General features: G+C 41.9%; 5 protein-coding genes across 10 annotated transcripts; 1 reads left to right on the forward strand and 4 right to left on the reverse strand.

The window, feature by feature from the left end:
• Positions 1-260: 260 nt before the first annotated feature.
• On the reverse strand, positions 261-6,456 carry LOC129590175 (calsenilin-like). Of its 5 annotated transcripts, XM_055485240.1 has the most exons (8): positions 6,345-6,456; positions 6,095-6,289; positions 4,061-4,255; positions 3,710-3,993; positions 3,018-3,080; positions 1,814-2,852; positions 1,445-1,731; positions 1,304-1,364 (listed from the first exon to the last, which is right to left on the reverse strand). In XM_055485240.1, exons 2-6 carry the CDS (start codon positions 6,285-6,287, stop codon positions 2,802-2,804), a joined length of 786 nt encoding a protein of 261 aa, XP_055341215.1. In that variant the 5' UTR covers positions 6,288-6,289; positions 6,345-6,456; the 3' UTR covers positions 1,304-1,364; positions 1,445-1,731; positions 1,814-2,801. The 5 variants fall into 5 exon arrangements, with proteins under 5 accessions (XP_055341213.1, XP_055341215.1, XP_055341214.1 ...); XM_055485239.1 differs by having other exon boundaries at positions 6,095-6,443; XM_055485242.1 differs by lacking the exons at positions 6,095-6,289; positions 6,345-6,456 and adding an exon at positions 4,677-4,841.
• A 1,075-nt stretch (positions 6,457-7,531) lies between these two features.
• LOC129590174 (uncharacterized) lies at positions 7,532-8,890 on the forward strand. Its single transcript, XM_055485236.1, has 5 exons — positions 7,532-7,753; positions 7,814-7,969; positions 8,067-8,237; positions 8,325-8,532; positions 8,659-8,890. Exons 1-5 carry the CDS (start codon positions 7,652-7,654, stop codon positions 8,793-8,795), a joined length of 774 nt encoding a protein of 257 aa, XP_055341211.1. The 5' UTR covers positions 7,532-7,651; the 3' UTR covers positions 8,796-8,890.
• On the reverse strand, positions 8,212-10,635 carry LOC129590173 (uncharacterized). 2 transcript variants are annotated; one of them, XM_055485234.1, is made up of 3 exons: positions 9,942-10,635; positions 9,506-9,884; positions 8,212-8,484 (listed from the first exon to the last, which is right to left on the reverse strand). In XM_055485234.1, the coding sequence occupies exons 1-3, from the start codon at positions 10,474-10,476 to the stop codon at positions 8,475-8,477; spliced, it is 924 nt and encodes a 307-aa protein (XP_055341209.1). In that variant the 5' UTR covers positions 10,477-10,635; the 3' UTR covers positions 8,212-8,474. The 2 variants fall into 2 exon arrangements, with proteins under 2 accessions (XP_055341209.1, XP_055341210.1); XM_055485235.1 differs by lacking the exon at positions 8,212-8,484 and adding an exon at positions 9,195-9,213.
• Positions 10,636-11,042: 407 nt separating this feature from the next.
• LOC129590277 (A disintegrin and metalloproteinase with thrombospondin motifs 19-like) lies at positions 11,043-13,227 on the reverse strand. The gene is made up of 3 exons (XM_055485428.1): positions 12,022-13,227; positions 11,616-11,958; positions 11,043-11,516 (listed from the first exon to the last, which is right to left on the reverse strand). The coding sequence occupies exons 1-3, from the start codon at positions 13,225-13,227 to the stop codon at positions 11,212-11,214; spliced, it is 1,854 nt and encodes a 617-aa protein (XP_055341403.1). The 3' UTR covers positions 11,043-11,211.
• A 226-nt stretch (positions 13,228-13,453) lies between these two features.
• On the reverse strand, positions 13,454-14,277 carry LOC129590279 (uncharacterized). The gene has a single exon (XM_055485432.1). The coding sequence runs from the start codon at positions 14,129-14,131 to the stop codon at positions 13,556-13,558; it is 576 nt and encodes a 191-aa protein (XP_055341407.1). The 5' UTR covers positions 14,132-14,277; the 3' UTR covers positions 13,454-13,555.
• Between the last annotated feature and the right edge of the window lie 56 nt (positions 14,278-14,333).

Below are 14,333 nucleotides of genomic sequence, written 5' to 3' on the forward strand. Positions count from 1 at the left end.
GCAAATAACGGCCTTACTGCTTGATTGTCGGTACGGATACTATTTGCAACTTCGTCTAAGGAAGCGTAAATATCAGTGGGATTGCAGACAGCAATCCAATGCCCTCGGGGGATTTCGCCGAAGTGACAATGTGGCACCTTATCATCGCGCTGATGGGATTACTGACAGATCTTTACTTGGCTACTTACTACTTACGTATTCCCAGACAAAACGCCAGCACTTTCCCATCCCAGAGCGGCAAACTTAATAGTATCCTGGAATACTAGTAAACGTTTCTCAGTAATCAATCTTAAAGTCAGAAATGACGTCATAGAATGGTCACTATTCAATTTTTCTTCGTGGGGCGATATTTATTAAGTCTTCATATTATAGGTAATTACTGAACTTTATATACTCAAACTCAATCATTATTCTGAAAAATCAACAGACATGCGGTTGAATCGCACTGTAAGGATTTGAGTAATTATGGCTTCCACGTGACAACCTCAACGAAAGTCTTGATGGCTTGTTTCAACAGCGGCTCGGGCACTGTGTTGAGATCCTCCACAGTTGCCAGCTCTGCAGTGTATAAAGCGCGTCTTTCCGGCGTTTCCGCTAAGAGTGTCGCACACTTTAATGCATTAATCGCCACCTCCAAGGTAGGATTACGGGCAACCTTAATTAGCCGCAGCAGCAAATCCGATGAATGCTTCAGTGCTCGGTAGCGCGCTTCAATGTCCACTAAGATCCTGAAAGTAAGACATCGATACACAGCACGCTTCTGCTGACTGAGAAGCTAAATCTCTCCCACATCATTAAAGCATAGGTGACTGCTGCAAGGCATCCGGTTGGTTCCTCCAATAGCATTGCGACAAGCTGTTCTACGGTACCGGTGCGGTTAGCCTGGATCTTGCCTTCTGTTTCTTGCGCAACGTCCCCTAAACATCGAGCGGCTCGTTCTTGGATTTCCACATCGGGATTTTGGAGGAATTCGGTGAAATACTGAACCGCTGGAGTCTTTAAGATGTCTTGTCGAATCAGACTGTGATCCATAATGTTATGCAGAATTTCCAACAAAACCTTTTGCACTTCGGGTACTTCGTTATGAACTTTTGCAACGAACTCAACGACCAGATTGTAGTTAGCGATTTCAAATGCTCCTGCAAAAAAAGTTATTGTCGCCAAAATGCTACATCATTCTGAACCTGTCATATACTCGAACAAAAAGTGAAGTAATTTCTCCCACTAACCTTTAATGTTTGTAGACAATTTACGAAATACGCTATAAACGTTGACTCGCACATCAGTTTCCTCGTCATCGATCCGGTAGCGCAGCACATCCACAACATCTTCCAGTATGATGGTGTCACATCCTCTCTCGTATTCTGGGTGTTCAAGCAGATTATTAAGTTACTTATGGTGGTAGACTGTGGTGACAAGTAGATTAATATTGCTGCCGACATACGAGACAGTAACTGGAGACACGCAGTGGTTCGTTCTCGAACCAGATAGTCCTGTTCACGCAACCGGCCATTCAGAATCCGTATAACTCCTGGACACAAACTGGTGTACTTAGTTGATGCGCAGGGTTATATTCCTCATGAGTTATACAGCTTAGGCTTAGCTGGTGGCCAAACAGATCTTGCCCTGATCAAGACATTCCTGTACGTGACGGGGATCACACAGATACATGGCCAGAGAATTCAAAGCTCGTCGCCGGACAATGACTTCGCCAAACTGCATTTCTTTCATCTTGAAATAAGATTTGATAGTCGATGGTTACGTTAATGCAGTAACCCGCAACACTTATAACTGAGTGTTGAGGTGAACTTACTAAAAGTGGAACCGCGCGGAGTCCAAAAGCCAAAGGTGTCATTGTAAAATCCACCCGCGGCGGGTATGTATCGGAGACACTGGGTAGCGACATTATTTTCTCTGATGACATGTTAAGCGACAAACACTAACAGCAATGGCGTCTTACAAATTCAAACTGCGCCCGAGACGAAAACGTCATAAAAATCTGTTGTTAATTTTCGTATGTCTTCGAGTGCACTGCTTCTCCGTAATTTCTGTTTTTTTTTTGTGATTGATTAGCAACAACGTCACTGTAGCTGCTTATGCAGACAGCGGCTGCAGTGGCGCTATACCAAATCGGCACAAAGTAATCGGCGGCAGATTGCGCCGCCATTGCCAAATGTCTCACTCAGTAAATGCATAAAAATTATTGCGTACAGATGCAGTTCGCTTGTAACAAAATCGCAGCTCGATGTACACCTGATCAGCTAAAAACCAACCTAACTCGTAAATAAAATTGATGGCACTTGTTAGTTTTGCATCACAAGCGTGCCCATTGCCCGGATCCGTTAATTTAGGGTCCAATGCGCAGATTATTGCAAACTTGTACCTACATACTTGATACTTCAGAGTTGATTCTGCATTAATTTATCAGGTTTAACTTCTATACTTCTATCCAGCAGATAAACCAAAGAAAAAGAAGTAACGAGTCGCAATGATGTTTCTACAATCGGGACCTAGAGATTATAACATGATTTTGAATCAAAGAAATTTTTATATGGCGGAGAAGCCCACATACCTAATATCAGTGATAAGGGTGATTTTTTGTTTTGTTAATGCTGCTGCGCTGATAGGGATTGTACTACAGAACAAATTTTAAAAAAAAGTGCTTCTAATATTATGGCGAACGACCCAAATCATGCTTTTTAAAATTTTACGCCGCATCAGTAGCTTTCTCGATAAAGAAAATAGTATCTTTTATTGAAAGAAATAATTTCGTCAGCGTGACGACTAAGCCAAATAAATAACTACAAACGACTATCGAACATTGCTCCAAAATATCGACACATCTCTGGATCCTGTAAATAAGTGAAACATATTATGAGAAAAGTTTATCGTGCAGCATGAAAGTACTTTTGATGGTCTCACAAATCACAAGTAAGTTCGATTACTACAGCAGAGAAAACAATGAGTATATAATGTGTTCACCATGTATTGTACATTGCGTTTATTATGCAACTTACTCGAGTGCAAACCGTTTTAAATTCTTCAATAGTAATAAATCCATCTCCATTGAGGTCCATCCTCTAGGAAAGAAGAAGATTACCTATTGGTAGCCTTTAATCTTCGGAAAACTTAAATTATCCTATATGTTGTATTACTTGCGTACATGCATAAATTTACTACAGAATGTATTATTATCTGTTATTTATACGATTACAGCATTAACTGCGTCTTGTTACTGAGCAGTTCACATTATAACAAATACGTTACTTCTTAAGAACAGTTCTTACGACATAATATTATCTACTATCTAGTACACTGTATATTATACATAACATATATAATAATATCTGCTACGGAATCGTTTAATAAATAACTCAATGGCCAACTGACCAACACCCAAACCGTTAACTTTACACTAAACCATGGGAAGAGCGCGATAAGTCAGTTTCCAACTTACATGGCCAATCGTCGGATCAAAGCAGTTAAAACGTGCCACTTTAAGTTATTAGAATTAATAATCATCGTTTTATTACGGTACGTGGCTATTAATTACAGTGGCTGTGGCCTTCACCAATCAGTACACGCGGCGTATGCATGCACTGTGACGCTTACAGTATTACACACCGTTCATGCAACATGCTGTAATACCATTGCTGTTAAATGCTTAAAATTAATAAGTACGTTTAACGTATAATTTATATAAATATACCCGAAATATGCGGTACACATGATCCTCCACGGTACTTTTCTGCATGGCTGGCATGGTGTGCTGCCCGATCATGTCGTACACTGACGTCAAGATAGCCGACATTTCTCCCGGCGAAACGTAGCCGTTGCCGTTTAAATCATACAGCTTGAAGACCCAGGTCAGCTTCTCATCAATGTTCCCCCTGGTCAACACCGACATGGCCACTAAAAAGTGGGCAAACGTAATACAGCCACATCTGCCGGTATCCAACGTTCCAAATACATAACCGGCAAAATTCCTTGCATCTGTATGAACAACACGAGGAGGCTTCAACATCGGAAGTCTGTATATTGCATCAGAAAGTTGACCTGCCTCCTAATGGAAAAAACTGCGAATACAGATCTTTAAATTTATCCTCTGTTATTAATCCAGTAGGACATTCTTGTTTGAATCCGCGATAAATCAGCTGGATCTCGTTGCGGCTGTACTTCGTAATGCTGCATAAGTACTCCAAGCTTTCTGGCACATACCGATCGGGTGGCTGGTCGACATCGTCAAGGTCGGCATCTGGAAAAAAACAGTCTTCGAACAATCTAGACATCTTAAGAAGTGCGTAATATGGTATTCCCAAATAGGCCGACACAAATGCTTAGCTTACAAGGAACACATTTTGTAAAAAGTCGTATTGGAGTTAGCAAATAAGAGAGAGGCATGTTGCACAAAACCAAAAATAAATAAATTACACCCCAAAAGTAAATCACACAGCTTCTAACTTATCACTAGCTAGAGCGCATTTTTGCCTATTTTTTAAAGCACGTAATGAAATAAATCTCTCATTATAAACATCGGAAAGCTGGATCAGCGTAAATTTACCCAGATATAAATACAGTGTTAAGCCGATCACGTCGCTTATAAATTCTCATATTAATGGTCAAATTATCGCCAGATAAACAAAATCTTTGCTATCTATACAAAACAACGCACTCACGCTTTCGAAACGAGAAGCTTGTAATTGCCGAACGAATGGACGATAGAGCGTTCATCTCAAGAGCAGACAAATGGCATTTCCATACCAGTACAATTTACGCCGCTTTTTTTTAAAACCAACTGTGTTCCTAGGAATCATTTTTGTATTCCTCCGATAGTGCCTCAGCTGTTTAAAGAATGACTACGTAAATATTAAGTAATCGAGAGTCATACGGACTACAACATCACAATGATACATGCCTGTTTGCACTTATCCCGCCAACTGGTCTTAAGACACTTGCCATGTCTGTATAAACTTGCGTAGAGTGTATTGATTATGAATGATGATGCGTTGCCGCGCTCAGCACAGAAGGTATCATTTTCACGAGCATTTTACATTATTTAGGATGTGGGAAAGTATGGATGTGAGAAATATTTGACATATGTTATTGGCTGACATGCCGCGCGATTTGTTCAAGTGGGGAGTTCTGGATCGCACTCTTGACGACAACTACGGAACAGTGATGTAATTGATAGCTGGTAACAACCGGCCAATGATAATTATTACAATCAGCTGGGCTAGTCAGCTTACATGTACATTGCACGTCAGTTTTCTAAACTATCATAGCGCAAGCCGATGCGAGCTTGCATAATTATAAATACTTCTACTGATATATCAACAGAAGCGTTAAAGCGTACGTACCGAGTAAATGTACCACAGTTTTAGCGGACAGCTATTGTAGCAGGAAATGACTCTCAACCACCGTAAGTCCGTAACCATCGCGATTACTTATAGCTTTCGCTTGTATGATGTCGGCGCTGCGGCCGTTTCGTTGTGAGACTCAGATATTTTTTTATGTAACGGACATACGGACAAAACGCAGTGGACGACGAAGCATAATATTATAACGTGAACTTTTGAAACTACTCCATTCGGATCGCGCATTTCACTCGAAGTCATACTGTACCACATCAGACATCTGCCAGCATCACAGCTACGCTTTGCTTTATGTCAGGGACTCATAATACACACAGTCGAAGTAGGACAGCAGTTGCACTAAGTCGAGAAAAATGTCTGATACGTACCACATAATTATGTTAATCTGAGATCTACCAAATTTTCAAAACCGATAACAAAGCGCTAAATTTTGTATAAGGTAAAGTTAACTCCCAGTGCAACTTATACTGGTATATAGAAATGAGGGATAAGTAATGACTAACAATAATCAGATAATTAACAATAAGTTAAGATTGTAAGTCCCTAGAACAAAATTTCAGCGGCCACAGAAAACAAAAACCGGAAAACGCAATATTTTTTGGCAATCATAATGTTATAATTACAAAGCAATATAAAGTAGCTACCCTTGGTATATTTAATAGCCACCTGACGCCTAGAGAACAGAAAGGAAATAAGCAAGTCAGTTATTTAAACATGATTACCGTCGTCGGCAATTGCTCCAAAAATTGCTCTTTTCAGTCCACTTAAAAAATTTATGGTTGATCCTCCTGCTGATCCCAGATCCGACGCATCAATATCCACAGTGCTTCGAGACGACTTTCTGGTGTCCTTACTAGATTTCCGGCTTTGTACAGTTGGGCCAGATGTGGATGTGGTGCTGTAGGCATGATACATTACTAGGCCCAAATTTCAAGAAATTCCAATAATAATTATATCACAACTGATAATAACTTCGGGGCTACAGCCTTACAGCGCCAGAAACCATGCCCAGAAAACGGAATTACTAGCAAACTAGTATAGAAGTATGTACAGACTAATACAGTTTGCAAAGCTTGCATAAGCTGTGAACGAAAACGGTAAACTAATTTCCGAATGTGCCCTATTACGATAGTGAACTTTATGGTACCTAGCTCGCAGTATCTATATAGTTTTAACTGCCAGAGGGTACCAGCACAAGGTTGTTGTTTGACCAGCACTTCATCACCGCTTGTAAATGTCAGTCCATGTTTAACTAAAATCCTTTTGAATGATCAATGCTGCTGGGAACAGCTGGTAAATAGCAAAACTTCCTTTGTACGCTGACTACTGTTTTGGTGCTTAACGAAGTAAACCCCAATAGCATTTGAAAGTGTATCTCCCAGCACTGACTTTTTGCCAGTTTTGCGTGATATGATTAATTTTTATACTTTTCTGGATGAACTAATTCCCTTTTGCTTATCTTTTTAAATTTTGCACACAAAATAGGTTGCGACTTGATCATATCAGCGGTTATTTGATTCAGAAGCGCTAAACAAATAACTGGCCGATGCGTACATATTACAGTTATGTAAACATGTTGTATACTTGGAAGTATGCGTATTATTTGCTGATCTGCTTATTCAACTTTTGTGTACAAAGTAGCCGTATATATTCCAGGTACAATATTACATTGGTTGATTTGGTGGTCCTCAATTAGCCATTACATTGTGGATTTGCTAAACACGGCTTAAGGGCTTCCTGTAATAGGGGGATGCGCGTATACTGCGCAGCATATTGGCAGCCAACCGATTAGCGGCACTTCCCTAGTGGACAGTTTACAGTTCATTATTCTCAGTTCATTACTCTCAACGTTTCTTTTACCGATAGCTGAATAAAAAATTCACACAGAATTGTATAAACTCAAGTTTCCCAAACAGCCGAAGTTTGAGGTGGATAATGAGGCGTCAACAAAACACTTGGGATTGAATGGTGATTTAGCCATAAATTTATCGGTTAAAGCTTACCGCAGCATGAATAAATTCTATTAATTCCGGCGATCGCATGGGACCGCACCACATACCGCATTTCAAATCCAGGGTCGACATTGACACAAAAGCTTATTCGTGAGTTTCTAGCACAAAATTAGCAAAACCGGCAATTTTGCAATAAGTTAAAACATAGATTACCGTAAATTCTTTCGCTGAAATCGTTCAACCGATACATTAATCAATGTTTCACTGCCATTGTTGCAGTGTGCGCCATTTTTCATTTGCTAAAACACTTCGTCTCACACTACTACAATGTGGATGTGTAGTTTCTTTACCGCTCCTGTAGCGGCGTTTATGATTGCGCATGTTATGGCTCAGGACGAAGGAACACCAGTTCGGATGGTTACCGTCGATGTATGCTAGAGATTCAGTTTTAATGGTAGTTTGGATTTGAACTGATCTTCATGGCTGCAGTTACCGCACTTGCTCAACCGGACTTCGGATACTGACCCAACCGGATACATTCCAGATCTGTGGGATGCATTGGACAACACTAAACTAATCACGCTAAAATACCCGATTAGGGTTGCTTCCAATTTTGGCCAGGCTGTTCGCGACATACTTAACGGAGTGCGTCATGATTTTTAGAAGCAGTTAGATGCAACTACAGATATGTTCCTTCCCCACTGTATCTTCTGTACTGAACCTTTCTCTTCTTTTTATTCAGAATTCTGATGTCTTCCTTGCCTTTGTTGAGCCTACCGCGGAACTGAACAAATCCATGACCTTTACTATACCGGTTATGAATACCAGCAATGTGCTCGTGTACCATAAGGATCTCAATTCCACAGACACATTACTGTACTTAAACGGAACAGATGCGAAAGATATTATGGAGGTACCAAATTGATAAAATTACCAAATGGAGGACAAAAATAATACTTTGGCCAGAAAAGCCCTCTAATTAAACTGCGTTTGAATTCAGCGTCACACTAACGTGTTCACTCCGACAATGAGACAGCTGAGCCAAGCCGTACCTTCTGTCCCAGCTGGACTGGAAGCCGTTAATAACAAAAAGGCTTTTTTTCTTGGACGGTATCCGTTCTTCAACAAAGTCATGAAAAAGTATCCGAATCTACGCATCACTAAAAAACTGGAAACGGTTATTACCCATTTTGGCGTAGCAAAAAACAGTAAGTTGCTTTTTTAGCGTGCTTGAATGTAGGTAATTATACTAGACATCCAAAAACAATTTATTTGAACGCTGATTGAATTGTCTCATAAAACCTAGGTATTATAAAAATGCTTTTGTTTTTTAGAGCCAGAAATCCTGGAAAGTTTGAACGCAGCCCTTTATATGCTGAAAAGAGCCGGGACCTTAGAAAACTTGAGGATACTTCATTTCGAGGGAGTGGAAAGGGCACTGAACAAACTTAACACTAAACCTAAGGCCTGACTGACTGTTTACAGCACAAATTTACATTTCTAATGGCTAATAGCTAATGCCAGATGAAGAAAACATAATCGCTCACAATAAACCGAAGTTTAGAGCGCGTGCTACAACTACTTATCTTTCCATAGAGCAGTTAAAATTACGGTTATAATTCACATCAATGACATACTTACTTGTTGGAGTCATCACGTTAATTAATTTTACATGCTAGTGGCATTCGGGATCAGTGTACCATAGCAGTACTACCACAGCCAAGTAGTAGCGCAATATAATTATTGGGCTGTTGTACTACAATACAGTACTAGTACTAGTTCCAAAGGTTTCAGTACGAGTTTTATTATTAGTCGGTGGCCTGTCAGTGGTGTTAATAGTGCGCTCTTTACCATCGGTTTCGGAAATAAATTCCTCTTCTCGATGTTAGCTAAAATATGAATATATAACCGAGCGAATGCCAAGAAAGCTAAATATAGTGTAATACACTACGTATCGTTGTAGTGTGCAGGAATATGGTGTAAATATTCATGCACATTACAACGAAACTGTACTTCGCTGCTGTAATGTGATAAAATGCAGAGGACCAACAGTATTCGTAAGCCAAAAAAGCAATACTATGACGTTTATTTCACAGCGGGCAAAAAATAAAACGTTAAAAACACATACAGTAACTTGAGTGAATGACAATATTAATGAGCCGACCCAGCAATGCCACTCACATCGGTCTTTGGTGCGGAGGTTCAAAGGGCACCGAATGCAATCGATCTGGCAAGTTTACATTAAGAGTCTGTAGTTTCGAAATATCTTGGGCTGGCCGATTCCGGTCGCCAGTCCCTGTTAAGTAATCAATCTGAACACATGGAATGTCTTTTAAAAGCTCCTTTATGCGATCCCGAACGAACTCCACATAGGCGGGTCGCGTTGTGCACAGCCACACGTAGATTCGATAAAACTGTCCTTTAACGGTTATGGACACTCCGTTAATGAACCCTGAATACGGTACCCATCGTTCCTCAATGCAGTGTACCATTAGATCCCGCCAAAAGTTGTCCACAATCTGCGGGAGCTCGTTGACCTTAAATATAATTTTCCATCTGCCTATAAACAAAAGCAACCAAAATTTGTGCCAATCAGCAAAAACCGACATGCAATTACCGCCATCTATGTTTTCGGCATCGTTCCAGTCCGGCCACACTGGACGCCGGCCGAATCCTCCGCGGAACAATGCCATCTCGCGCTTGGCTGGCAACTCCGACGGCGGTTTAATAGTGTTCCACATTCCCCAGAACTGTTCCTTATAATCAAATGTGCACATGGGCTTCATGTTCTCCTTCCAATCTGCCTCGCCTTTTTCCGTGATGATGTACCAGTACGTCCAGGCCGCGTTCAAGCGGATGCCTCGTGGGCAATCAAGACGAAACCGCTGAAGGTATGACTGATACGCTTCTTGGTCGGGTTGTTGGGAGGATGGTAGGCTCTGTTGGTTCTCGGCTGGAGCCCCGTATGGATCGTGGATGTTGTAGAGTTCTTGCGAGTTGGAACTGCACGGGGTCAGTCGGCCGCCGTTCGACAGCGGGGAAAAGTACGGCAGGGGCTCCTGTTCCGCATCTGAATTATCTGACGGTGCATCTCCCGACCCGTAATAGCCGTTACTAATAGTACATAAATCTAGTCGCGGATATTGATTCATGCCGGGCCAGTTCCGTTCTCTTATTGGCTTTGTGTGCGAATGTTGACGCTTTTACAAACACTGTTAACTGGCTGTGTACATTGTCTCTGCAGTCACGTACATTTTACGACGCGCACAACAGCTAAACGTCCTCCTGATCTGGCCATAGTCTTCCTGGCAACAACAGCGCTAAACACGAAGTACTTATTTTGTGCATTCGAATATAGACGACTACGCTGTAGATTTATGCAACAACAACAAGACATCCTTTTATAACGGGATAAACGTTATTCGCTTCGAATAAGTACAGTAAGTACTTATCGTAAATACCTACAGCGCATACTGTGGTTTGTGCTGCTGTGGTTCAGTAGGACCGCAATAGGTCCACAAACTTGGTCATGCGGGTCATAATTACTTTTTATTCTGTTAACCGTGGTATTCAGGATTTAAAGGAACAACAAAAACTTGAATATAATACTACAATATTTTTCGTACTCGCAGCGATATGAACATTTTTTCCATAAAGCTTTTCGATTTTAGTTTTTCCATTTTGTTTATATATTTTTTTCAATAATTATTAATACGAGTACGAATATCGATTTTAATTCTGCGCACCGTGACAAGGAGCAAAATGAGCAAGTGTGAGCATAACCACGTTAATGTAAAAATACAGAAAGAGTGCACAACTCACTGTACAATACCAAAACCAAACGTTACCAAACAGATATATCATTACCAAATTACAGTACTGAAAGGCTAGTCAAGCTTTCCAATCGCATCTTTATCAATGCACTTAAAATTATAGCAGATTTTGTCCTTATTTGGCGAACACGCAGTGCCGGCCATAGCGGGTCCGAATTTGACGCCAAACTGCCTGGACGGATTATCCACGCCTACTACTTTGCAGTCGAGCGATCTGCAGAGTGCATCTCCGGTTTCCGTTGGCGGGGAATAAATTTTCTGTATTTGGTTTTTGCGCACCTTCTTAAAGGTCATCCATACCGGCCCCAGCAGCAGACGACACAGGTCGGTAGCATCCAGAGGATTGCGAACAATAACGCCTGAAAAAGATAAACAAACACGCTTTTCCGAATGTTGTATTCTTTATTAAGGCCGGGCAAATTCCGTTCTCTTCTTGGGAACCTAAAAACCGCTCTTACCTAAAAAGTGCGTCTTAAATGAGAACTGGCGTTCGATTTTGTCTTTTTGAGAGCGAACCAAACAGCGGTTGGCTCCGTTCAGCGCTTTAATCAGCTCCTGTGTTGTACAACGTGTCAAACTCGGTAATGTGCCTTTAGTGGCCCACGGGTTACCACCGCTGGAATGGGACGACATGAAGGAACTTCGATCAGGATCCTTGGGATTATACCGGCACTCCTTCAGCTGCTCCTCATGGTGCATTCCCAGCGAGTGACCCAGTTCATGGGCACCGGACAGGCTCGCCATTGGTGAATTCATTTCCACTAGTGAACAATGTCTGCGTTGGTTGCATGTTGACCCTATCTAACCCACCCAGGACATACAACAAAAAGAATAATTATGATCACTCAGCAGTTCATAATTTACCCAAGCTAACCCAATCGTATCGTAGGCCTTATGGGTTTCCGGGATCGATCGTGGATCAGTGTGCGTTGGTCGCCACCCTCGTATTCGGTCATTGCGTTTGGCTTCTGGCAACGTTATCTGATCGAACTCCATCTCTCTTCTCTTTCTTTTCTTGTTCTTATCATAAATATCCAGATAAGTTAGGGCTTGTACATGGTCGTAATCTTCATGATTATAAGGTCCTTCACAGAGGTTCTTCAAGTACTGCTCAGCGTGCGGATCAGCACCGAGGTCGTTCTGTGGGGATTGAAAAAACCCAACGGATTTTAGGGTTATGTGTAGTCGGACCTGCCGACGCAGAACTCTCTCGCGGTACATCGCTTGGACTTCATTATAGAATGCCAACACGAGAAATAACTGGTTCTCCGGCTTCATAAACTGCCAGTCCACCATTGTCTGATACACGGTGTGGTCCGCTATTACAGCCATCTTTAAAGACGCTCGAATTCCCGAGTACGATTTTCTCCGGTTGGTATTCCTCCTCGAGGACACATCAAATTCATGATTTTCGTCACCGGTTTCCGCTTTAGACAACTCATAAATGATGTGCGTACCGGCATTTTCCGTCTCTTTCTCAAGATGGACGTCGAATGTTTGCTTAAATTTCTCCTTGAACCTTGGTCGGAGCGGTACAATGCGTAATAATCGATTGGATGCCTCAAAAATTCCCTGCATCCCGTCTGGAGAAAAGGCCAATGCTCCGTTGGTTTCAGAGTTTGGTATATCGAATGCATTATTAACGGGTGTCACGCGCGTCAAGTAAAATCTTTGCAGCTGCGAGGCAGATGGCTTAAAAATGGCTCCAGATGATTTATCCGATTTATAGTACGTAACCGTTAAATTTGGATCAAACAAATAGTCATTACGGACAGCTTGGACTCTGTGTCTGGTATCAAAAGCGTCTAAGTAGAGTTCTAATTCCGCCGGGTACACCCAAGTCGGGTCACGGACATGAACAGGAAAGTCGCGATATGCGGGGTGAAACTGCGGAGTGATTACATCATAGTTTGGTACACTTGCTATATCTGCGCTACCAAAATGGTACTGCAAATCAGGCACATCCATGTACGTGTGAACGTCATGCCTGTAGTTTATTGTAGCCGGTTTAGATGAACTGTAACCAATCACATGGAGCGTAACGATACTGACGACAGCAAAAATTTCCATTGCAGCATGCTGGGTTACCAAAAAATGGCAACTTATTACCGGAGCAAATGTGCGACCATGACCTTTATTGTTTAATTTTTGATACAGTACCTTTCAGCTGAATGCTAAATTAATGGTTATATCGCAACAATAGGAATCCTTCCTTAAATTTCAATTAAAAGAAAGACAATCATACAAAAACGCGCACCAGCGCTCGCAATATCACAGTTTTCCGGAAAGATCAGTCCCAACGCGATTCTTAAGCACCACATTTTCTCATAGGTTATTCGACGAATTAAACAAATAAAAATGACAAACGTAGTGGATAATCCGACAAAAAAATCACAGTTCACAATTTTTTTATTTTATCGCCTCTCACGACGGGATTATTCTTACGAATTTCTTCTGTTCCCAAAGAACGGTAATCAAACGGGCATTTATGCGCATCATGATAACGATGTATGGCACAGAATAATCCGCCGCATCGGCATGTTACCCCAGTCAACCCCACACGCTTATTGCATTCTTTGCACCGATTGATCGATCGGCCTGGTCCTGTCCGAGACTCGTTACTGGATGACCGCGACGAGGCCTCTTTGTTATTGGGCGCGTCTATGGATTGGTTGATATTTTCACTTTCTTCGCCGTTGGTTTCTAGCGGCATGAGATCAGGTGGTCGGACGGTTTCCGGGGTTTTATCCGGCGGTACATCGATAACAGGAGGTGCCACCGGAGGGTGTGTGGTAGCGTTGATATTCAGGCGATTGCGCGACGACCGCGCCGCCAAGGGAACGAAGGCGTTGACTGGTGGCGGTTGGGGGTGGTGGAGTTTGTAGCATTTGGAGCACATTCCGCCGTTGGACGGAGAGCCGAAGAAGCCGCAGCCATTAGTACAGAGGTTTGGCTGCTGGTCTTGGTTCTCCATCTGCGCAGACGCTGCTACACGGGATCGTTGAACATTACAATAATGGGGGGCTATATAGAACTTTATGGGAGATTTTGCAGATTTGTGTACTGGAACAGTGCTTATGAGCTTCGTAGGGTATGCCTAGTTGCACCGAATGTTCGCATTGTACAGTACGTATTGTACCTTTGAAACACGTTGCCGTAGAAACTCGATCCACCTT

Source organism: Paramacrobiotus metropolitanus, unplaced genomic scaffold (genome assembly GCF_019649055.1).
Source record: "Paramacrobiotus metropolitanus isolate TYO unplaced genomic scaffold, Prichtersi_v1.0 Parri_scaffold0000039, whole genome shotgun sequence".
NCBI classification, from domain to species: Eukaryota; Metazoa; Tardigrada; class Eutardigrada; order Parachela; family Macrobiotidae; genus Paramacrobiotus; species Paramacrobiotus metropolitanus.

Coding starts and splice junctions, on each gene's coding strand:
- LOC129590175 (XM_055485238.1), bottom strand. CDS start 1,924: ATGTCATCAGAGAAAATAATGTCGCTACCCAGTGTCTCCGATACATAC. Junction 1,532..1,625: donor ACAGGAATGTCTTGATCAGG/GCAAGATCTGTT, acceptor GTTTGTGTCCAG/GAGTTATACGGATTCTGAAT. Junction 1,140..1,229: donor ATTGTCTACAAACATTAAAG/GTTAGTGGGAGA, acceptor CTTTTTTTGCAG/GAGCATTTGAAATCGCTAAC.
- LOC129590174 (XM_055485236.1), top strand. CDS start 7,652: ATGTGGATGTGTAGTTTCTTTACCGCTCCTGTAGCGGCGTTTATGATT. Junction 7,970..8,066: donor TTCGCGACATACTTAACGGA/GTGCGTCATGAT, acceptor CTTTTTATTCAG/AATTCTGATGTCTTCCTTGC. Junction 8,533..8,658: donor TTTTGGCGTAGCAAAAAACA/GTAAGTTGCTTT, acceptor TTTGTTTTTTAG/AGCCAGAAATCCTGGAAAGT.
- LOC129590173 (XM_055485234.1), bottom strand. CDS start 10,476: ATGAATCAATATCCGCGACTAGATTTATGTACTATTAGTAACGGCTAT. Junction 9,885..9,941: donor TGCCGAAAACATAGATGGCG/GTAATTGCATGT, acceptor TTTTGTTTATAG/GCAGATGGAAAATTATATTT.
- LOC129590277 (XM_055485428.1), bottom strand. CDS start 13,227: ATGGAAATTTTTGCTGTCGTCAGTATCGTTACGCTCCATGTGATTGGT. Junction 11,959..12,021: donor ATACGATTGGGTTAGCTTGG/GTAAATTATGAA, acceptor TGGGTGGGTTAG/ATAGGGTCAACATGCAACCA. Junction 11,517..11,615: donor ATTTAAGACGCACTTTTTAG/GTAAGAGCGGTT, acceptor TATCTTTTTCAG/GCGTTATTGTTCGCAATCCT.
- LOC129590279 (XM_055485432.1), bottom strand. CDS start 14,131: ATGGAGAACCAAGACCAGCAGCCAAACCTCTGTACTAATGGCTGCGGC.